Below are 23,981 nucleotides of genomic sequence, written 5' to 3'. Positions count from 1 at the left end.
TTAAATTTATATTTTACACTGTTATGTAAAAACATAAAACTTCTACATTGTTATGGGTTATCATGTGATGCTTAGCTACATATTTAAACTGCAATGTTAGATCAGGATAAACATCTATTTCCTCAAACATCATTTATGGTGAAAACATTCAAAATCCTTTGTTATAATTTTTTAGAGGACACTTAATTAACCAATCTGAAGAGGCAGTGCAATTATAAAGCATACCAAATAATTCGAGTCAATACTTACAGGGCTTATGGGCTCAGGACTATTCTAGTCACTTTCCATATATTAATATATTTTATCTTCACAAAACACCAGCAGGTAGTAGTATCATATCTATATTACATATTATTAAACTTTCCAAGGTTTCATGGCTAGTAAGTGGCAGAACTAGGATGTGACACCTGGCTATTAGCTCTAGAGCTGATGTTTCTGACTACTAATTACATATACAATGTATATACATGTCTGTAAGAGCAACACAACCAAGAGTCTAGGCAAGTACAGAATAAGCTGAAATGTGAGAAGTGAGAACTTCACTGAGATCCATGAGGAAATCGGTACTATATAACTCAATGTCCCTAATTCTTCCATATAATGATACTGAGAATGATTCAGTTGGATATATGTGTAATGAATAATGGTAGCTACACTGCCAAACACTGCAGTAGGTGTTTTAGATACATTATTCATTATAATGTTTTTCTGACCTGAGTTCCAAGGTAATATAGCCAGTAAGTGTTGGAACTGGAGTATGAACTCTAATAGGACTTCAAAAATCTGTGTTCTTTCTATTGGTCTTCTCCACTTTATGATAGAATGAACCATTAACTTATATTTCCTAGAAAGCACTTATCCATTTAGGAAAGTGAGCGAAATTTTATGTGAAGGAAAACAAACCATTTTTGAATATTATAGTTCAAAACAGATGAGAATCACTACTTCAGAGAGCTCTGGTAGGACCATCTATACAGACCATTTTGGCTGTGTGCTCTCCAATCACAGCTATAAAACACAGTCATCATGTACAGGTTGGCTTATTAAAAAATGCAGCATCATGGAAAATAACTTCCAAATCAAACTTACCAAGTTCTGACTTTATTTTGAGGAGATTAAATTCATGTGCATCCTAAAAAAGTAATGAATACACTTGTAAGCATATGAATTATTTAACCTCTCAGGATAAAGATATAGATAGCTTATAGGAGTTGGAGTACTCCAGAAATAGCTTGAGTTCATCATCTTCCCCTTTTGAAATTTTCTAACTACTTCACCTCACATTCAACTTCTTTTTAAAGCACAGTCCACAGAAATCATATCAGTAAGTTAAAATGTTTTAATTATTTGTAGCGTATAGCTATAGTTTTCATAATTTACTGTGTCTGAAATATGTAGTCTGGTAAAAGTGTGCAGGTAAGATGTTGTGGTTCTACTGCACAGGGAATCTAAACTAAAATTATGGATACAGGTACTTTGTTCCACAAGCAGATAGGCAATTTCACTCATTTCTGTTTTCTTTTTTATGCTGTCAAATACACAACTTAAACGTGGAAGTTTGTCCTCACTTCCAAATTCCTGTAAATCATACTTCCTTTTGATTTTCACAATGCAGAGGCTTGCTTTATTCTGTTTCCTTTCTGCAATTGTGTCAATGTTTTAATATATAAGGTGATGAAGGACGGACATCATCTAACTGTGATGGCCATCACATGCATGATCATCAGGGATTTATGATACATTGTCACTGAAAGTGACCAAGCAGAGGTTGAAGCCACCTATTGAGGATGGAATCCCTACACAGCAGAGGGTACTGCAGTTCCTTTCAACTGAAAGACACTAGGCTATTAGCAGTTAAATTTAAACAGAAAACTATACACACATATTCTGCTTTCATAAGGGTGAAGACCTTTCTAAGACTACCCAGGTTCTTATTTTACTGAACTAAAAAAGTTTAGGAATGAAGAAGAGAGCATGGTCCACTGTTGACAAAGGTAGCTGAGAGCAAGAGATGGAGAGAATATCAGAATCACTCAGAAATATTTTTCTATTATAATCACCTTTCAGCCCTCAAGCTGATATAAATTATGATGTTCCCCTTCCCTACCCTCAGAATATACTGAAGATCAGAGGTGTAGGGAGTATGTCTCTCTTAGGTATACTGGATGAGTAAAATTTAGAACTATTAGCTTCAAGCTTTACTAAAATGTAAAAATGGCACCCAGAATGAAAAGCAGGCTGGGGATATACCTGAATTTCTTCTCTCCAAATCTTGATAACTGAAGGTTCTATAAGACCATACCCTGGACACTGTTAACCTACTACCTTCTCCCCCATTCTTCCAGGAATGTTAAATGGCAACATACCTGTTCTTGATTTTCCAGTTAATAGTCCTTACATGCTTTCTCCAGAAGCAATGAAAAGACTCTGAATCTCTACTGTTACAGTTGGGTACTGTTATTTTTTATCTTGTAAGCATCTCAAAGGTGGGATAGTGTTAGTGGTCTGTGTAATCCCAGTACTAATAGGCACCCTGGTGTAGTCATATATACTAAGTAAACCGCCCTGCACTCTGGTTCTCCTTGATAGACCTATCCTGTCTCTTCTGTTTTGATTATTATTTGCTTAATGCACTTTTACAAATGGAATAATGATTGAGAAAACAAAATATAAGCAAACAAAGGTGCAATAATTATCAGCTTCCTGTCAGAATGAAACAAAATTAAAATGTATAAAAGTATCTCACCTCCATGTGAACATATAATTTCTCAATTGTTTCTGCTTGATTTTCACAAAATAGACAGACAGCAGAGACAGGATGTTCTTCCCAATCAGACCATTTACTGGGGTAAAAAGAAAGAAACAAACAAGAAGCATGGATATTCTTTTAAATAAGAGGCTGCATTACATGGCGACTTGGTATTATTTTCTCATCCCTGGAAAATGCTGCCAATCTCAACTCTGACATTTTGGTAAAGATTGTCACATCATATTATAACTTTCTGCTATAGCTTTTGAAATTCAAAGCAGCACCATGAAATTAAAATAAATAGAAAACAGGTGCTGCTCCATTTTCTCATATTTGCCATTCTTCTGAGCAGCTATTTCAAGATAGAATCAGTGCAATGTTTTCCTGAGACAACTAGGTTTAATTTGTAAAGGAAGCATATCAAGAGATGTGGTGCTTGCTCTCATTAACCACAAGCACTAAGCGTATGTGCTGTGAGGCGCGCGTGATGTTGGGAGCGCTTCTGCATGACAAACAATGCATTTTCAAAAAGCAAAATATGTATTTTTCACAAGGGAAATACTGATCATTTTTAAATGGGCAAGTTGTAAAACTGGTTTTAAACAGAGAACTAAAAAAGTATACATGATCCCTTTTAGTACTTCCCTGATCTACATGCATGTATTTTTGAAATACTTCTTGTCAAGTGAATAAAAGTAAAAATGCCAGTGTGGAAGAATTGTGAAGACAAGGAACTATCCATTCAAATTCAAATGGGAGAGTTTCTCTTGGCAAGTTTAGAAATCATCATTGTTTTGACTTTGAAGATCAACCTAACCCAATTTCCATTAAAGCTTCCCAATTAGAAAACAGTGAATACTTTCCCTAATCCTATGCATCCAGCCCATCTGCTCAAGGTCATGACTATTAATATTTATAATATTTTATGTCATTAAAACTTCAGCATTCATCTATTAAACATTGTAACTAGTATGTCCTAATGGTAAGGAAATATTTTTATTATAGTCTGGAGGACTCGCTACCTAAATCTTTCTATATCAAGTAAATTTAGCAAATGGTACCTCTGCAACTTTGGACTTTTTCACTAAAAATAATCTCAATCCAAAATCCTGGGAGAGAAAAAAGGTCAAATAGCTTTTATTAAAAAGAGAATGACTAACAGTGAATCCTTTCAGGTTGAAAAGAATACTTCTTAAACTTGTAATTTCAAGCAAAGTAGCTATGTATGTTTTAAGTTAGTAGTCAATGGGATAAACACAGAAAAAGATTAACTTCAATCAGGTTATATTCTATACTCCAAAGGTATAGAATATAACCTAATATAATTAGGTTATATACTCTACTCCAGTGAGAGTTCCAAGGTCCTAAGATTTCAGAATCTGGAGATCAACTGAATAAGCAAGGCATTTTGGGATAAATTTTTTTCTGAATTATATATAATTGTTGTGCTAATTTAGTTGGAATAACTGTCTTTACTATTAGATTTTTCTGTAAGACTTATTTTGAATTCACATTCTTTCCATATTACATGAAAAAATGCATGGCTCAAAGAGGGGATTTTCTTTCTTTTTATTTTTTCTCTTTGGAATGATAGTTTTAGACCAAACCAAAGCATTATCTTCTTACTCTTGAAACACAGTAATTAATTAGCAGCAATAAGTCTTACTCTTCCTGATGGTCTAGGAACTCCCCATCATCTTCCAATTGAACTTCTTCCCATGATTTTCCAAGTTCCTTTGTAGGAAGAATAGTGAGTAAACAGATTGAGAAAAGGGGAAAGAAGACAGAAAATAGTCATAGAACTTAAACGAAACAAAGCAAAACAAAAACAATCAAAACCCCCCAAAACTAAAAAACCAAAAGTCAAACCAAACTCACTCAAATAGTTTTGAAACAATACAGGTAGGATATATTAAGATTTTTATTTCAGCAATAAGAATAGTTATATCCTAATAAGCTTTCAATGTTTCTCTTTTTGTAGAAGCAGAAGTATCCTTGCAATCAAGTTCTTTTCTTTTAAATTTAAATCAGTGTTTTCTCAACCCTGGGTATGTATTAGAATGTCTTGTGAATCTTTAAAAAAAGCCACCATATCTCCTGACAGAGATCTGAAACAACCTCCTAAATTGACTGTTTCTACTCAAGGGCCTCTGTGGTCTATTTCCCAGACAGCAGCCACTGTAGTCTTTCAAAGGATACTTCTCTGTATGTACAAACCCTCTCACAGCGTCCCATCACTCTGAACAAAATTCAGATCTGATGATGGCTTATGAGACCTCCATAGCTTCCTTGTCTCCATCCTTATTTCCCAATACCTCTTTTCTTCCTCAATTTACTCCAGACCAGTCTTTTTGCTATGCCTTGGACACAGCATAGTTACACCACCCAGCTCTTTTATACGTGTTGCATCCTCTGCCTGAAATGCTGCTCTCCCATGTGCCTCCACTGGCTCAGTCACTCTGGACTCTGCTTAAACCATCCCACCTGAGCCTCCTTGGACTACTATGTCTAAAACAATACTCCTCTTGCAAGTTACTTTTTTTTTTCCTTCTGTCATGTTTTATTGTTTTTCTAAGTACTGATCACTACCTTAAATCATTGTCTGTATCTGTTTATTTTCTTATTTGTTCACTTCCCCCACTAGACTGTCCAGGAGGATGTGGCCTTTGTTCATGCATACAGTGGGTACTAGAAAGTATTTTGTGAGTTGGATTATAACTGAAAAAATCTAAAAATTTGAGGACAACTTAGACAGTATTTTGTAAGATGACTAAAAGATGTCTATAAAGCACATAGTACTGGCCATGAGTAGGTGCTCAAGTACCCATTCAAATCCCTTTTATCCCTTACAGTTAGTAGAACAATTCTCCCTTGTGAAGGCTATGTCTGGCAAGCCTAGTCCCAATTCCAGCAAAACTTTATGGAGTGAAGAGCAGGAATGATTTCTTCTGGCCCAGTGATTTCTTTTGAGCTATTCCCTGTTTTTGTCCTGTCTTCTCTCTCCACCCAACTTCAAACTATGCTAGGCAAAAGCAGATGGTGCACCATAGAGGAATGTAGAAGTATTAATGGACACCTTTAAGCAGGAACCTCTGGAGGGGGTCAATTCCAGCTTGACTTGCTATAAGCACAGATAACAGTATTCAATATCCTTCTTTTGGAAAAACACCAAATTCACTTTTCTCAAAAGTATTCAATAAACTAAAAACAAAGAACTGTGAGTACCATTATGATTTAGGGGGAGAAAGAAAAATCTATCATCCATAAACTTAATAAGACTTTCTGAAGGTATCATTACAGATAGTAAATTTGGACTTTACAGTATACTTCCCAGAGTTATCATAAAGCATGTAAACATCATTACAGGACATCAAGAATGGCTTCTACACTATTAACAGGATCTTTATTAGAACATTTGGCAATAAATTAATCTTTCTTGCCATATTTGGTCTCTCTGGATAAGGACTTTTGGTCATGCTTTTATTGCTGCAAGATATTATTCAAGTATGAGCCATCTGTGATATTATCATTCTAAACGATATAGGAAAAGGATGTTTATCAATAAATGTTTTGAGCCAAAAGGACAACAAAAAAAAATACCTTTCACTGTCAAATTTCCAAACCGAAAAGCATAATTTTACAATTTCTGTGGTGTTCAGTACAACATGTAAGAATTTACTTAGGTAATATAGTATCAAGCATTTATCAAACTCGAGAGGAAAATAGAAATATATGTTCATTAGTATATTAGGAAATAAGCAATCACCATGTGACATGGCCCAGGCTTCCCTAAAGCACTCTACTTTGGTACTGTTAAATATATGGTTTATTACAGGAACAAGACCCACAGAGAAAAAAATTACAAAAAATAAAGCACATAACTCTTTAATTAAAATGCTGTGCCTGCTAATGAATCATTTAGGAAAGCAAAGGATGCAAGAAAAACAAAGTTTGGAAGCCATATCAATAAAGATGTTCAGAACACCCCCTCAAACCCCAGCATCAGATGGCTTATGAACAATGAGAGGGTGGAAGAAAACATGAAAAAAAAAAAAAAGAAAAGATCCCAACCAGCACACTCACCCCAGTACACACACTTACATATGCTTGCACACACACACACACACACACACACAACAGTAACATTTAAAATGTGAACAAATTAGAGTGAACTATAACAAAACCATGAGAAACAGGTTTAAGAGTCTACATTTATTATATGTGGCTTTGTATATTTTAAGAGTAAAACATTTTCAAATGATAAAACAATGGCAAAAAATTAATTCTCTTTAGGAAAACTCAGGACTTGATACATGAGCACCATGGGAATATGTAGCCAAAAGCTGAAAGATGGCAAGCAATTTGTTGCCTGCTGAGGCAGGAGTACATGACTAGTGAAACTTACTGGTACTTTGTCCCTTAACCACCCTATCTTATTGAACTCTTTTGTTTGTGAGAAAACAAACCGAGAACTTGAAGTAGACTTTGCAAAGAATTTTTAATGTATTTGCAAGCCTGGCTATTATTCAGAAAATGGATATGAATTATTAAACATGGAAATAATCTAACCTAAGAAGAAAAAAGGAACCTGTCAATTTGGCTCTCCTCCCTTGATGACTGTTGGAAAGTCTCTTACCAGGATATCCTGGACACTTTCATCACTGCATACTGGAGATTCTATAGGTGTTTGGGAGGGGAGGAACTTTATGGAAGGATGACAATTATTGCACATAGGATATAAAACAGGTCAAATACTGACTATGTAGACACCATTGCAAGGTGTTCAAACACACAAGCTTACTTGTCTGTCTCCCATGCCAACCTCTGAACTCTTTGAGAGCAGTGATCAAATTAGTCATCCTGTCTGCAATGTTTTACTTTCTGTTCTAGCAGCTGTGTCCTGGAAGGCACTTAAATGTATGTAGAACATATGATATGAAGCCAATGAAGTGGATGTCCAGGAGCCAACTACCAATACAACAATCCTTCTGTCTTTTGTGCACAAACATGTCAGCTTTTTCCCTCAGAGGAATAAACCATAAATGTCTCATTTACTAAAACTTTTTAGTATTAGCATTATTATTATTCATTGCTTAAGTAAAATTTTATATTACTTCATATTAATGACTTTTCTTTTTTCATGTTAAATGGACTTTAAAAGAAAACAGAGAAACTGTTGGCCCTCTTTTTTTCCCTCTGATTACACATTACTACTATTGGGAACACATTACTCTATTTATATTCACATTCCATGTATTATAATACTTTCTTTTACAACAATATTCTTTAAAATATTCCTAGAAAGTTATTAAGATTGATGCCTCTTGTAAGCACTCCTCTAGTTCAGGCATTACATATCTTTAGAGACTTTACAGGCTTCTTCAATCATTTTCAAAGATGTTTACAGAATTCTCATAATACTAAGGCATCACAACAAATTTAAGCTCCTCCCCAAAATCTCTTAGATACTGGCTATCTACCCTATTAGGAAGGTGCACAGTGCTACTTAGGCTATAGGTTTATAGGTGAGAGACTTAATGCACAGATTAAAGTTAGCTTACTTTGATGTTGGGTCACTTTTTAGTTTGTTACAAAAGAGGCAAGGGAGGGTAAAAATATCATTATGAAATCAACACCACTACTTGACCAAAAAACTTAACCAAAAGCATAAGATGCATTATCTGAACAAGAAAAATGAAGAAAACTGATTCAGAAGATAAATACTTTTCATTGTTATATGAACTTGGGAAAAATTATCTTCTGTGCTCCAGTCTCCTATTCTATAATATAGGCTTAATAATAATACCTGTGTTGTACCGGGGTTGAGGCTCAGTGGTACAGTGCTTGCCTAGCATGTGTGAGGCACTGGGTTTGATCCTTAGTACCACATAAAAATAAAAACAAATAAAATAAAGATATTGTGTCCATCTACAACTAAAAAAATACCTGTGTCATAGGTATGTGATTAGGATTAAATGATTTAATATAAATATCTAAGTTTAATATAAATATCTAGGATGGTGCCAGCCCACAATAAGTATTCTAATAGTTACTGGATTTAAAAAAATGACTTGTGTCAATAATACCCTAAAGCTGTGATTTAATTTCATTTTATATTCATTAAAACTTTATCTTCTCTTTAGCCATCATTTGCCACAGTAAATATGGATACTATGTGGCCATTACAATCTAGCATACTCACCTAGATATAGCTGGCACTCCTATTAATTATTTCAGTTTTGACAGTTATATTACTTGATGCCCTGGGAATGAAATATACTTTTCAAAAAGTGCCAGTAGAATATTATTGTGCAGATTCTTTAGAGTATCCTTTAAAAGGTAAATACCTCCAGCTATACAATGTTCTACTAATTCTAAGCTTTTGAATATTAGTTTAAAACAGTCCCATAAGGAAGAACTACTAACTTACTATCACAATTTGCTGCAGTAGTTCAATACTTCTTAGAAATAAGACTGAAGTCCACTCCCTATTGGATTAAGCTAGGCCCTGAAGCAGCACTTGCTCTAGGAAGTACAACTGAATGATTTCAAGAGAACTCAAAGGGTGCCTTTGCCTTTAGCTGGTTGTAAAACATTTGAAGCAAACCATGGAAACCTCCCAGAGTCAATCTTCAAACACATGCTAAACTTGCTTCTCATGGGGAATTTCAGTTTAACATTATATGGATGTCAGAACAAACAAAAATTCCAACCTTAGAGTAGAGATTTCCACCATAATTCAGGATATGCTTCTTTCTATCCAATAGATAAAAGGGCTGATTATATTCAATTAGCCTTCTGTGGCCAATGAGTTTACATTTTAATTCATTCATACTGAGAGGAAAAAAACCAAACCAAACCCAGTTTTTATTGCTTAAGAAATTATCAGTTAAAAACAAAACTCCCCATCTTTCTTTCAGTCCCTCTAGAGAATTACTTAACTCCTTTCTTTGTATGAATAGTTTCCTTCCTTTGCTAAATAGAATTAAAAAGTTGGGGAATGGAGGGTAGGACCAGTAGTATTCCCTAGTCATTGTGACAATCCAAAACCCCTTCCCATATTTCTAAGTACCCAATGTGGCATATGCTTCCAACTGAATACCTCTTTTTACCCCAAAAGACTGTAATCTATAGAAGCCAGCAAATGCTATCAAAGTTTCTGGGCAAGGAGAGCTTTCAATGCTTTTAAAATCCTCAGAGAGGTAACCTGGTTAGTTCACCCTGCCAGGCAAACAAATAAAAGTTGCCTTGCATAGTCAAATGCATTGGTTTCCCTAAAAATGACTCTGGAAATAAACTGGGCCAGGCCCTGTGTTCAATCCCCAGTACTACAAAAAGAAAAAAGCTGGTTCAGCTGGGTGCAGTGGTGCATACCTGTAATCCCAGTGACTTGGAAGGCTGAGGCAGAAGGATCACAAGTTTGAGGGCAACCTCAGCAATTTAGCAAAACCTTATCTCAAAAACAAAAACAAAAACAAAAAACAAAAAAAGAAAAAGTAGTGGCAGGAATGAAGTTTAGTGGTACAGCACCCGTGGGTTCCATTTCCAGTATCATAAAACAAACAAACAAAACAAAACAAAATAAACCCCCCCCCAAACAACAACACAAATCAAAACGGGTACAGAGAATAATGATGATACACATGTTTTTAGAGAAATGGGAGAGTCTTTTAGTGGGGAGGAAGGGAAAGAGTAAAGAAATTGCTTTTAAATAATCATCTTGCATAGTACCAGAGCTCAACAAATGTTTTTGTAGGAGAATACAGTAGTCTCTGGCTTCAAGTTAATAGATAAGGTGATAAGTGGAGGATGGTATGTGGACATCCAAATGATATACTTTTTTCTTTTTTGGTCACAATCACTGTGAGTTCTAGAACATGACATTTGTACTATATAAATGATTTGCATTTGCCAGATCAAATGCAAATCAAATCAAATCATGTTTTGCAAACCACTGCTAACTGCTGCTTGAAGGTGTTCCTCAATTAAATTTTAACCCTTGTGCTAATTTCTTATTCAAACATTAGTTGGCCTTTAGGAAGATTTTGTTTGTAGAACTGCAATTAAATTTTAAATTATGAGAAGAAAGCTTACCAAGTAATTGATGACATAAAATCTGTCATATTCTCTGTTCTTAGGATTGATTCTGCGATGCTGCTTTTTTCTCATGTGATCTCTAAGTGTATTTTTGTCCCTAAAGTTCTTCTCACAATATAAGCACTGCAAACTAAAAGAAATACACAAACATTGTTAAGATTAAACAAGTTTCTTGGATAGTAACTATAGGAGACCTTTATTGAGGTTGTATTTATTCATTTTAAGTCATACAAAATATTCAAACTACCCTTGTTGGAATTATCTTGTTGCTTTAGTAATCAAACTACTAGTAAATAATTATAATAGCAACTAGCACTGACTGTCTCTATTGTATATGATAATTAACACATGGTAGGTATATCCTGTAAACTAATTTGCAGGTTTGCCAGTCCCTAGTACCTGTGGAAGTTTTAAAATATTTGCCCTCTCTGTTGTTACTTTCTGATTTCTAAACTGAATATTTACATTTTAGATTTTTTTTATAATTTCATATATATTTATTGAGCACTTATTAGGTATTATGAACTGTTATGTATACATATATATGAATAAAATACACGGTAGCTGTTTTTATTATATCATTCTCATATGCCTTCTGCTTGAATATCTCCATTAGTAGGGAATTCATCACTTAATAAAGCAGTAATTACCGGTATTGAGCAGATTACTAACAAAAGTGTTTTTTTCTTACCAAGTCTGACAGCTGAAACTGCCTGCAATTTTTATCTATTAGTCATCAGAACCACAGAGTAAATCTAATCTCTTTTACATGAACTCTCAGTGATTGTAATCTTCCAATGTTTTAGTTCTGAATTTAAAAAATTTCTATTAAACACCCTTTTGCTTATTATACCACATAAATAAGCATATTCTTTTATAGCAAATAACTTAGGGGCAATAAGGTGATTACTGATATTCATTATTGCTAATCCTATTAGAATGCACAACATGTCTTTAAAACTGAATGGTCATTTAACAAGTGAAATTATTCATCTTAACATAATTGAATAATATAACAGAATTCAAGTTAAGAACTTCGTTTTTTTTTTTTTTTTGTAAATCACACATCTGTGTCTACTTCATTTATAATATATTACTGTTCTTAATGTAGTGGGTTGAGATTCCAGGCAAGTGAGCATTATATTTTCTTCAAAAACTAGGTCCTGGGGGAAAAAAAAATCTTTGGGCCCTTTCCTAGAAAAAAAGTAGAAACATTTTTGAAAGCCATTTTGATGATTCAGAAAATTTCTTGCATTATTTTAACAGGCTAAGCTTTAAATATTAAAGGTTGCTAGAATATAACCTTGGGACAATGAAGAATTATATACAAATTTGAATAAAAAATAAAAGGTGAAAGAATACATATACTTGGCTATATGTCACATAAAACTGAATTAACTAATACCTTGAAAATATATTTCTTCATTAAATATGTAAAAAAGTTACAATGAAAAGTAAAGGAATTAAAATTTCAAATTGAGAATAGTGATTTCTGGGGAGATAAAAAAAGGGAAAGGCAAACAGGGAGTCAAAGGAATAAATAATGTTCTATTTCTTAGACTACATGATAAGTACATTCTTCATACTCTACATGATATATTTTCTATGGTAGGTACAGTTTTTGGCATAAATGACATATTTTAATTGAAAAAATTTAAAAACACTAAAGTCAGTATATTCTACATAAGATAGGATGGTTGTACAAAATGCAAATTCTTCCAGCACAGGAGATTTCCATTTCTTCAATTACTTTTATCAAATTAATTTAAAAAATTCACAGTCCATTATTAAAATATGTCTAGGCCATGTTTCATAAAATAGTACTTACTTGTCAAGCTTCTTCTGTAACATACATAGAAATTCACTGCAGTTTACAATGTTGTCTGGCAATCCAATATTGAAAGCATGCTCTCTGGCCATGTGGTTCAGAAGAACAGATCTATGAAGAATTTATATTATTTACAAATCATCTAGGAACAAATTAGGCTAGAAATAGTAATCATGTAACAATAATTAAGAGGACTAAACAAGCACTAAACACTGGCATAAACATTTCAGCTATTGAAGAGTAATATGTTATAAGGTATGTAAGTACAAACATAATCACATCAGTACTGAAAGGCTGAAATTAACTGACACTGGAAGGGTTATCCTCACAGCAATAACAGGTTTCTGTCCTTTAACCTATTAAATAAATTGTGCTTCCTCTACTTTTGCAATTGATAACAAGTACGATGGTTAATTTTAGATATCAACTTTACTAGATTAAGAAATACTAGAGAACTGGTGAAGTATTTTTGGACATGTCTGTGAGGGTGTCCAGAGGAAACTGGCCTGAACCTAAGTGGACTAAGTTGGGGAAGATGTGCCTTCAATTTAGGTGGGCACCATCTGGTTAGTGTGGATAAAAGAAAAAACAGAGGAAAGGTGATTTAGTCTCTCTTCTGAGGCTGGGGAACTGTCTTCCTCCCAACCTTGGATACCAGAATTCCAGGCTCTCTGGCTTTGGGACTCCAAGACTTTACTCTGGTGGCCCCAGGGTTGAGCTTTCAGTCTCAGACAGAATTACACCACCAGTTTTCCTGGTTCTTAGCCCTTCAGACTGAGCCATGCTCCTGGCACCTGAGGGTCTCCAACTCTTAAGACACCCTGTCATGGGACTTCTCAGCCTCTATGATTGCATACATCAATTTCTCTAATAAATCTCTTGTATTACCATCCCCACAAGTATCCTATTGGTTCTTTCTGTCTGGAGAACTCTAACTAATACAATGAGGGAGAGATGAAACAACTGCCTAACAGTAAGATAAACTGTGGTCATAGACATTTATCTAACTTGAACCCACAGTTAACAGGTCTAATTACTTTCAAGGGTTATGATGAACTGGAAACAAAATGACCAGCCTACTGATTAGTCTATGCAGAAAAGGAAAATTTTATTGTTTTCTAAATTTAATTTTAACTGACATATAAAAACATAAATGTACATATTTATGGGCTACCATATGAAATTTTGATAAATACATTAATGTAATGTTTAAATCAGGTTAAACATTTCTGTCTCCTTGAACATTTATCATTTATTTATAGTGAAAATATTCACACTCTTATCTTCTAGCTTTCTGAAATACAAAGTGCATTATCATTTTATCTAGTCACCCTATTGTGCAATGGCACACAGCAACTTCTTACTCCTGTTTTATCTATAACTTTGTGCCCACTGATCAACCTCTCCCCATCCTTCCTTACCCCATGTTCTCCCCAGATTCCGGTAATCACCATTCTATTCTCAACTTCTATGAGATCAACTTTGTTTATATTCCACCTAACAATGAAATCATGTGGTACTTGTCTTTCTGTGACATATCCTCAAGTTCTATCCATGTTCACAAAAATGAAGGATTTCATAGTTTTATATGGCTGAATAGTTTTCCACGGTGTATATATGTGAACAAATTTTAATTTATGTAACTTCTACAATAGCAAATAAGCAAATTTGTAGAATATATCCTTCAAGGATGTTATTACAACTTTACTTCATAAAATAAAGGTGAAAGTTTTGTGGAACTTATCAGTATACAACCCACATAAATATTATATGCATATCGGCATATTACATTTTATTTTATGTAGCTTATTTAGATATTTTCCTTGCCCCCACCATTTTTTTTGGGGGGGGAGGCGGGGACTAGGATTGAACTCAGGGGCATTTTACCACTAAATTATATCCCTAGCCCTTATTTTTTATTTTGAGGCAGGGTCTTTATTAAGTTGCTTAGGGTCTCAGTAAATTGCTGACACTGACCTTGAATTTATAATCCCCTTGCCTCAGCCTCCTGAGTTGCTAAAATTACATGTGTACCAACTGCACCCAGCCCAAATTGCTTAGTTTCTTTTTTCCCTTGAGGAAGTGAAATAAAACAAACATTTCCAAAAATGCCTGTTGGCCTTTTCTTTTTACTATGTGGAGATATGTTTATTAATCTGTGGTTAACATGCTCAATGTGTAACTGCTTAACTATTGCTGACAACTATGACTAAAAGTACTTGTTGGGGTAGTTCAGAGAGTCTTTTGTGCCTACAAGGGTTCTTCTTGGCCAGCTTAGCTAAAGGTAGATCCTCCCAGAGGTACTGAGATGTTCTCCATGATTCTAGGCTCTGCTACCTCCCCACAGTGAATGTGCCTGTGGGAGCCTAACCTGGTTCCAAAGATTTTTTGTTTTTGAGCCTGCTAACCAGGTAATCAGATCTTAAAAGGCAGGGAAGAGGATAAATAGGCAGTTGTCTCAAAGCAAGCAGGTTTGTTGGGAGGGTTCTCCTGCCCATGTGCTCAATTGCTACCATCCCTGTTGCTTTCTGGATTGAGGTAAATTCTGTGAAAGGACAAAACAGAGGGAGGCCTGCCCAAGGAAGAGTTTTGGTGGAGTTACCAGTCTTTGCTTGGCCCCAGGCTGTAATCTGATATTCTTTGGTATCTTCTGGCTTTAGGGAGCAGTGGCCCAAACTTAGCCATAACTTCCTTTGGGTTCTAAGACTGATGTCCAGGCACTAAAGGACGGCCAGGTATAGTTAGAATGGCAGCAGGTTCAAGAAGGTATTGTTCTCTCTAGTAGCTCCTAATTGTGTGAGCCAGTTCCTCTAATAATATCCTCTTATATAATTCTATGTCTCAGAGAACCCTGACTAATGTAACCATCTAACTGGTTTGCTAGCCAAGTCAACACTGGGTTAATTCACCCTATTTCTGTGAGTTGAGAAGGTGGGAAGAAGTCACTATCATTTGCGTTCACTCTACTAACCCTAGCAGCTGGTTGGTGAAGGCAGGAAAATCTTTGGGGCTTTGGAGCAAAGATGGCACCTTACTTGATCTGCTTTGTCTTAGATTTTCAAATTCTTTAATTTATGATCAGTCAGATGATCTCCTAAATTGTTGACTTCAGTTTTTAAATTTAAATTAATTTCTAGCTAATTAAGATTTCATTTCTGAAAAATTAACTATATGACAATTTAAACTAGTATTTGAACTCCTTACCTTCTTTATAAACTTAACTTTAACATTAATCATACAATTTGTCTTCAAATTACAAGTTTCACAGAAACTTAGTTTTCATAATTTTTTTTCACATTTACATCTTTTTTCACATTCATATTAGTTCTTAAAGGCATCTAATAATTATTAATATATAATTAATACATTTGGGGTTGAATTGAAATTTTACTTACAGTATTACTTCATGAACTAGACTTCTTCCTTCTACACTTTAGAAATAAAAATTTCCCTACACAATTCTCTCCAATCTCATTTTTTTCCCCTGGCTTAATATTAGCTGTTATCAGTCTTCTCTAAACTTTTTTAAAAGGTATTTATTTATTTTTTAATTGTAGTTGGACACAATACTTTTATTTATTTATTTTTATTTGGTGCTGAGGATGGAACCCAGGGCCTCACACCTGCTAGGCAAGTGCTCTACTGCTGAGCCACAACCCCAGTTCCCTTCTCTAAACTTAAAAAGGTATTTTGGGCAAATTGGATTAAGTTAAAGGAACAGCTTTGAGAAGAACTTTCATAAGGATGTCTGAAAATCTGTTCCTCCATAAAAGCAATTAGGACATGGGCAAAAATTGTCAAAAATCAACTTTGTTTTTAGAACTCTGGAAATTCACCAGAGGCTTACAAAAATCTAATGAGTTATTGAAGAAAAAATGGCAATGGGTTGGGGTTGTGGCTCAGTGATAGAGTACTTGCCTAGCATGTGGGAGGCACTGGGTTTGAGTCTCATCACTGTATTTAATAAATGAATAAAATAAAGGTCCATCAACAACTAATAATATATATTAATTTTTTTTTAATAGTAAGAATGATGAACTTTGTGGTGCTCTATTTCATTCCTCTCTCTTAAGCTACACCACAGCTTTGAAACCCAGCAGCCTCACAGGCACTGGAGGCCAAAGGAAGAGTGGGACATTTCTAAAGAATCATTACTATTTGTCTGTCAGGTACTGAGAAAAGTCCCATTCACAGGGTTTTTCTTTATATGACCTAAGTCTACTCAGGCTATTTGCAAAAAAAAAAAAAAAAAAAAAAAAAAAAAAAATCAGCGACAACTTTTTTAACATCACAGCTGCCTGAGGAAAATATTGATTGGGGCAAATAATGCCTAGCCAAAACACCTATAAAGAACTGGGGAATGAGATGCCTATAGAAAAATCTGAAAAGTTCTGGCATATTCCTGGGGATCTAGAAGGCCATGTGCAAGCTCAGGAAAAAAATGAAAAGACCTAATCTCTTACTTGTAGCTAATTCTGAGCCTCTACCCAACAATGAAGTGTAGGCTACGGCAGAGGTGTAAACTCATGTAGGGTTGAAGGTATTTTTCAATCTACATACAGAATCCTAGACAAAGAACTGATCATTAGTGAACACTAAGCTAACTGGGTAAAGACTTCAGAGTCCACACATGATCAAGAGTACACAGTTTAAAAAATTAGTCTATGAAAGTTATTAAACATACAAATAGCAATAAAAACCCTGGTGAAGCAGGGGAGGAATCTGATTGAGTTGCCACATTATATTATTTATTATTTTCTTATTATTTTCACATTATGTTACTTAGATGTTGAGTTTTCAAAAAAAATAATATGCAAACAAACCAAACAAAAACCCCTAATTCATACACATGGGAAAAAAAAGTCAACAGAAATTACTCCTCAGCATCCCATAAGAATAAATAAATAAAGTGAAGGTATTATGTCCATCTCCAACTACAAAAAAATAAAACAACAACAACAACAACAACAAAAAATTACTCCAGAGGAAGTCCAGAATCTAACAAAGACTTTAAGTCAGCTAAGATGAATATGTTCAAAAACACTAAAGGAAACCATGTCTAAAGAATCAAAGGTAAGTCTGAGAATGATACCTTACCAAACAAAGAACATTTAACAACAACAAAAAAGTAGGAATTATAAAAAAGATTAGGAATTTTGAAGTTGAAAAGTACAATGACTGAACTGAAAATTTTACTAAGGTACTCAAAAGAAGCTTTGAGCTGGCAGAAGTAAGAATCACTGAGTTTGGGCTTGTGGCTTAGTGGTAGAGTGCTCGCCAAACACATGTGAGGCACTGGGTTCTATCCTCAGCACCACATAAAAATAAAATAAAGATATTGTGTCTGCCTAAAACTAAAAAATAAATTAAAAAATTAATTTCACTGAGCTTGAAGACTGATCAATTGAGATTTTCCAGTGCAGGTACAGAAGAAAAATGATTGAATAAAAATCAATAGAGTCTTAGAGCCATCCTCTACCAACATATGTATAATAGGATTTCTGAAAGATGCTGGTAGAGGAGAAGTGGTAGAAAGGAGATCTGAAGAAATATAGTCTGAAAACTTCCCATATCTGATGAAAAAATACAAGAAGCCAACAGACGTCAAATAGAAGACACCAACGAAATGCAAATCAAGATATAAACTGTCAAAGGGCAAAGACAAAGAGTGAGTCTTGAAAGTGGAAAGAAAAAAATTAACTCATAATATATGAGGGATCCTTAATAAGACTAACATTTGAATTCTCAACAGAAATTATGGATATGAGAAGGCAGGGGGATGATGAAAGTGCTGGGGGAAAAAAGACTACAAACCAAAAATTTGATGTCAAGCAAAACTGCTCTTCAAAAAATGAAGAAGAATGGGGCTGGGGTTGTGGCTCAGTGGTAGAGAGTTTGCCTGGCAAGTTTGAGGGCACTGGGTTTGATCCTTAGCATCACATAAGGATAAATAAATAAAATAAAGGTATTGTGTCCATCTACAACTAAAATAAAATAAAATAATAATAATAATAAGAAGAAGAAGAAGAAGAAGAAAAGAAAGGAGGAGAAATCAAGGTACTCCCAAATAAACAGAAACTGAAAGAATTTCCTACTAGCATATTTTCCCAATAAGAAACTAAAGGGAGTCCTTTAGGCACTTGACGATAACTCATATCTAAATGAAGAAATAAAGAACACTGGCAAAGCTAATTACAAAGGTAAATATAAAAGGCAATATACATGTATGTTTGGTGACAACTCTTGTCTAATAGACAAATGCATAATTCAGTAAGATGTCTTTTGTATGGTCACAATGGAACAAAGGGTGGGGAGGGAAAAAAAAAACTATGTTGGAGTAAATTTTTTTATACCACTGAAATTATGTTATAGGTATTGATTAGAATTAGATTTTTCTAAAATTAAAATTCTAATCATAATCCCCAGAATATTCACTAAGAAAATAGCTAAAAAATATGATAAAAAAATCAACAGGAAATTAAAAAACCATATTCTGGAAAATGCCTATTCAATACAAATGAAGGCAGTAATGGAGGAGGAGAGGAATAAAACAATCTAAAAAATAGAAAACAAATAGCAAAATATTAGAAGTAAATTCCATGTTATTAGTAATTATATTAGACACGAAAGAAACACTGCAATCAAAAGGCACAATGGATTTTAAAAAATGACCCAACTATATGCTGTCTATAAGAGATACACTTTAGACTCAGACCAATAGGTTAAAAGAAATAGCTAGTACATTCCATGGTCAAAGGTGTACTGGGGAGGATAAAGAATAGATCTAGCAAAGACTTAGGTATTATACCAGAAACCCTACACCTACTAGCAGAAAATGCAGGCCCAACACTTCAACATGTCAGCTTAGGAGCTGACTTCCTCAACAAAGCTCCTAAAGCCCAAGAAATAAAATAAAAAATCAATAAATGGTATGGTATTAAACTATTCTTGTTGTGAATACAAATAAGTGGTATTCACAGCAAAGGAAACAGTCAAGAGCGTGAATGAGAGAGCCTACAGAATGGGAGAAAATTTTTCCCATCTACACCTCATATAAGGAGTTAATTTCCAGGATATACAAAGAACTCAAAAAGATGAACACCAGAAAAACAAATAATTCAATCAATAAATGGGCATAGGAATTAAACAGACACTTCTCAAAAGAAGAAAAATAATAATAAACAATATAGGAAAAAATGTTCAACATTTCTAGCAATTAGAGAAATGCAAATCAAAACTACACTGAGATTTCACTTCACTCCAACCAGAATGACAATTATCAAGAACATAGTAACAATAAATATTGGTGAGGATGTGGGAAAAAAGATACACTCATACATTGTTGGTGGAACTGCAAATTAGTGCAATCACTCTGGAAAGCAGAGTGATTTCTCAAAAATCTAGGAAGGTAACCACCATTTGATCTACTTATCCTGCTCCTCGGTATATAGCCACAGGAGTTAAATCAGCATACTACAGCGACACAGCCGCATCTATGTTTATAGCAGTGCAATTCACAATAACTAAGCTATGGACCCAACTTAGATATTCACCAACAGAGGAATGGATAAAGAAATTGTGGTATGTATACAATGGAATATTACTCAGTCATAAAGAAGAATGACTTTATGACATTCACTGGTAAGTAGATGGATCTGGAGACTATGAAGCCAAGTGAAATGAGCCATTCCCCCAAAACCAAAGGTCAAATGTTCTGTCTGATATGTGGATGCTAAAAGGGAGGCAAAGGGATTAGAAGTTCAGTGGATTAGATAAAGGGGAATGAAGGGAAGGGAGGGGGGATAGAAATAGAAAAGACAGTGGAATGTATCTGACATAATTTTCCTAGGTACATATATGAATACACCACACCACGGTGAATCTCAACATCATGCACATCTACAAGATTGGGATCCTAATTAGAATTATTACATCTAATTAGGTATTAGATATATCTACTATAATAGATATATGGATTATATCTAATTAGAATTAGGTATATTCTACATGCTTATATAAATATGTTAAAATAGATTCTACTATCATGTGTAACTAAAAATAACAAATAAACAAAAGAAAAGAATAGATCTAGAATAAGAAAGTACTCATTCCTCTTCCTTGTCCATTATTTAACTCTTTGTGTTTGGATTCTTTTTATGTCCCTATAATGGGAAAATACAAGTACAGGACTGCAGTATAGCTAATATAATAACAGTGATAAATTCTGAAAAATGGGTTATTAGCAATTTCATCACTGTGCAAAAATCACATAATGTACTTATACAAAGCACTCAATGTGGCCTCCTGATACAATTAAGGCACATGGTGAACAAGAACATGAGGCTGCTGCTGGCATAGTACAGCACACTGTTTTATAATAAATTTTAATAAATAGAAGGAGTACATGCTAAAATAATGATAAAAAGTATAGTAAATATGATTAATAGTTGGGATATTGAACCATCCTGATCTCCAGAGAGGGGAGAGAGGCTGCAGATTGAGTTCAATGATCTAACCAGTCACAGTTACATAATGAAGTTCCAATAAAAATTCAACATCAAAGCTCAGTGGAGATTGCTGGTTAGTGAATTCAGTGGTGTGTCAGGAGGATGACAGGTCCTTATTCCTTGAGGAAAGGGCACAAAACTCTGCATTTAGGACCCCCTCAGATCTTGCCTTATCCAGCTCTTGACTTGGCTGATCTGATCTTTATTCTTTCATAATAAACCTATAATTATAAGCACAATGATTTCCTGAGTTCTATGAGTCATTCTAGAGAAATATCAAACAAATGAAAAATTTCAGTTGGAACCTCTGACTTCATAGCTAGTTGGTCAAAAATTCAAGTACCCTGGGAACCCCTTAACTTATGATTGGCATCTAAAATGGGGGTGATCATGTTGAGGTTTGAACTGAAAACCTGTAGAATCTGATGCAAACTATCAATGATTAGTTTCCAGAAATGAATTGTAGTACACCAGTTGATTTTAGATCAATAAGGCTTGGTGACTTAATTAATAATATCACAACTTTTTGATTTTCATCATTTTTAATATTCAAAAGTGAAAAGCCAGGGGTTGGGGATTTAGCACATTGGTAGAATGCCTTCCTAGCACGTGTAAGGCCCTGGGTTTGATCCACAGCATGGCAAAAAACAAAAATAAAAAAATAAAAAACAACCGAAACTAAAAACTGCCAAACATTTAGCATTAACAAGTTAGTATAGAGAGGTACATCTGTAGTTTGTTGCATATGGTCTTGCCTGTCAGCCAATTTTAAAAGCCCTACAGGATTAAATATCTATTTTTTGGTATTGTATTCCCCTGATCTGCTTAGAGCAACCACAGTTCATCTTTGATGTCAGGCATATTAAAGAAAAAAAGTACTACTCATTTATGAAGGGGTCCTGGGCCAACCCATAAAACTTAACTAATACAACCGACAATTACAAATGTATTAACAAGTTTTCAGATTAATAATGATAATATTTAAAGTTGCATAACGGCAAACCTGTTTCCTACGAATTCCTCATTGCAAAACATACAAATGCCATGGAAATTGGTATCATTTCGTTCTTGCTGCTGTTGTTCCAGAATTTCTTTCTGTAAAGTAGAAACCGATTTATATTATCTTTAATAAATACAAAGTTGGCAAATATCATAGTTAGAATGGGAGGAAAGGGGGGATGAAAGCAAAAGGGAGTACACAGAAACTGCTAGTTTTTCAAATTTTTCCATTATTGTCTTTGTATCAATACTCCAAGTCTGTACCATTAAAAATCTATAGAACACTCCAGTTAAACAGCTATGCAAGAAACTAAAAATCAGCAAGGTTTTTCCACCCTGCTCTTAACCTTCTGTCTCCTATCCTCACCTTCCTAAAACAAAAATACGGTGTTTTTTTTTTAACCTACTTCTTTCTCTGAATCTTAGTTTGTAATTAAGTTCTGCTCAATTTTCACTTGAACTGTTTCATGTTATTTTTCTCCACCATTTCCATTACCATCACCCTGAGTCCAATTTTTATTCAGTTATGGGAGTACTAGAAATAAATCTCTTATAGAATTGCCTGATTATAATCGCTTTTTTCATACCTATATTTTTTCCAGCTAGAAATACTTTTTAAAATGTTGTTTTCATGCACATTAATCTTGTACATTCCAACTCAAATAATTAAAAATATGCTTTGGTTGAGTCTGACTTTAATCAGGATGGTTGTATACTTCTCTTTCCCAGAAGTCATTTTATTTCCCTTGGCCTTTTCACTTACAGATTTAATCTGTTCATCAAAAACTTGATTCCTATTTCTGACTCAGTGCAACAGTTAAGAATCACTGAAACACAGAGGAGATTTAGAATTGAAATTTGGCTCTCACCTATAATCAATATTTACCTTTTTAATCCCCAGTTACCTCATTTTTAAAATAAAAATAAAATATCATCTTGCAGCACTGATTATAGAAATAAATCAGCTAATTTATGTAAAGAGTTCAAATTGTGTGCTGGGGATGTGGCTCAGCGATACAGTATTTGCCTAGCATGCCTGAGGACCTGGGTTTGACTCCCAGTATCATAAGGAAAAATAAAAATCAAATTGTGAATTAAATGTAGGATATTATTTTTATTGAGACCACTTAAATTCTTGGTGTCATCTCTGGTAGTTATTGCCTCTTTTGTCTTCCGAAGGAAGACAAAGGCCTTTTCTCCTATTAATATATTCTATTTCTCCTAACCACATCTAACTTCTCTACTCCAATAAGATTTCCTTTCTGAGCAATGTTGCTCAGGACTGGCTTTCAGAACATGTGAGCTCAAAGGGACCTTATGAAACTATCTACTAACTCTATAAAGAGACTTTATGGTAGCATGTTTAAAGCTACATAGCTACTTGGTGCTAAAGTTGTTGCTATTTTCATGAAACAGTAGCTTTTTTCTTAGAAGGTACCTACTATAGTATATCCATATACAGAGCTTAAAACAATGATCTATTTAGTGAACAAGTCCAGAGTCTAGGAAATAGAGATCTGGAGAGGTAGGACAGCACTAAAATTTTTCTACAGCATATCCACACTAAAACTTCATTGAAATGAGGCAGAGATGGATGAGGTGCTTAGAATTTGAGTCTTTAGAACACACTAAAATGATAGGATTGATAATATATGCAAGTACAATTATGCCTTATTTCTAATTAAAAAAAGAGGTATTTTACATAAGTGAATTTTTTAGATTATGGAGATTTTAAATTGGTATTTAAAAGGTTAAGCTTTATATGAGATGGCTTCAAAAGCAACTCCTATGTTTTCCTTTT

General features: G+C 34.3%; 1 protein-coding gene across 1 annotated transcript in view; it reads right to left on the bottom strand.

Moving 5' to 3' along the window:
* Positions 1-23,981, bottom strand: part of Znf277 (zinc finger protein 277) — a 123,505-nt gene that overhangs the window by 3,632 nt on the left and 95,892 nt on the right. Inside the window, exons 5-10 of the mRNA XM_026408250.2 lie at positions 22,185-22,276; positions 12,675-12,785; positions 10,844-10,976; positions 4,416-4,483; positions 2,747-2,843; positions 1,090-1,132 (exon numbers count right to left, since the gene is read on the bottom strand). Of these exons, the coding sequence (XP_026264035.1) occupies positions 1,090-1,132; positions 2,747-2,843; positions 4,416-4,483; positions 10,844-10,976; positions 12,675-12,785; positions 22,185-22,276 (544 nt within the window). The remainder of the gene's footprint in view (positions 1-1,089; positions 1,133-2,746; positions 2,844-4,415; positions 4,484-10,843; positions 10,977-12,674; positions 12,786-22,184; positions 22,277-23,981) is intronic.

The sequence above is a fragment of the Urocitellus parryii genome, chromosome 3 (genome assembly GCF_045843805.1).
Source record: "Urocitellus parryii isolate mUroPar1 chromosome 3, mUroPar1.hap1, whole genome shotgun sequence".
NCBI classification, from domain to species: Eukaryota; Metazoa; Chordata; class Mammalia; order Rodentia; family Sciuridae; genus Urocitellus; species Urocitellus parryii.
The sequence above is the reverse complement of the archived record's forward strand: the minus strand, read 5'-3'. Positions and strand labels throughout refer to the sequence as shown.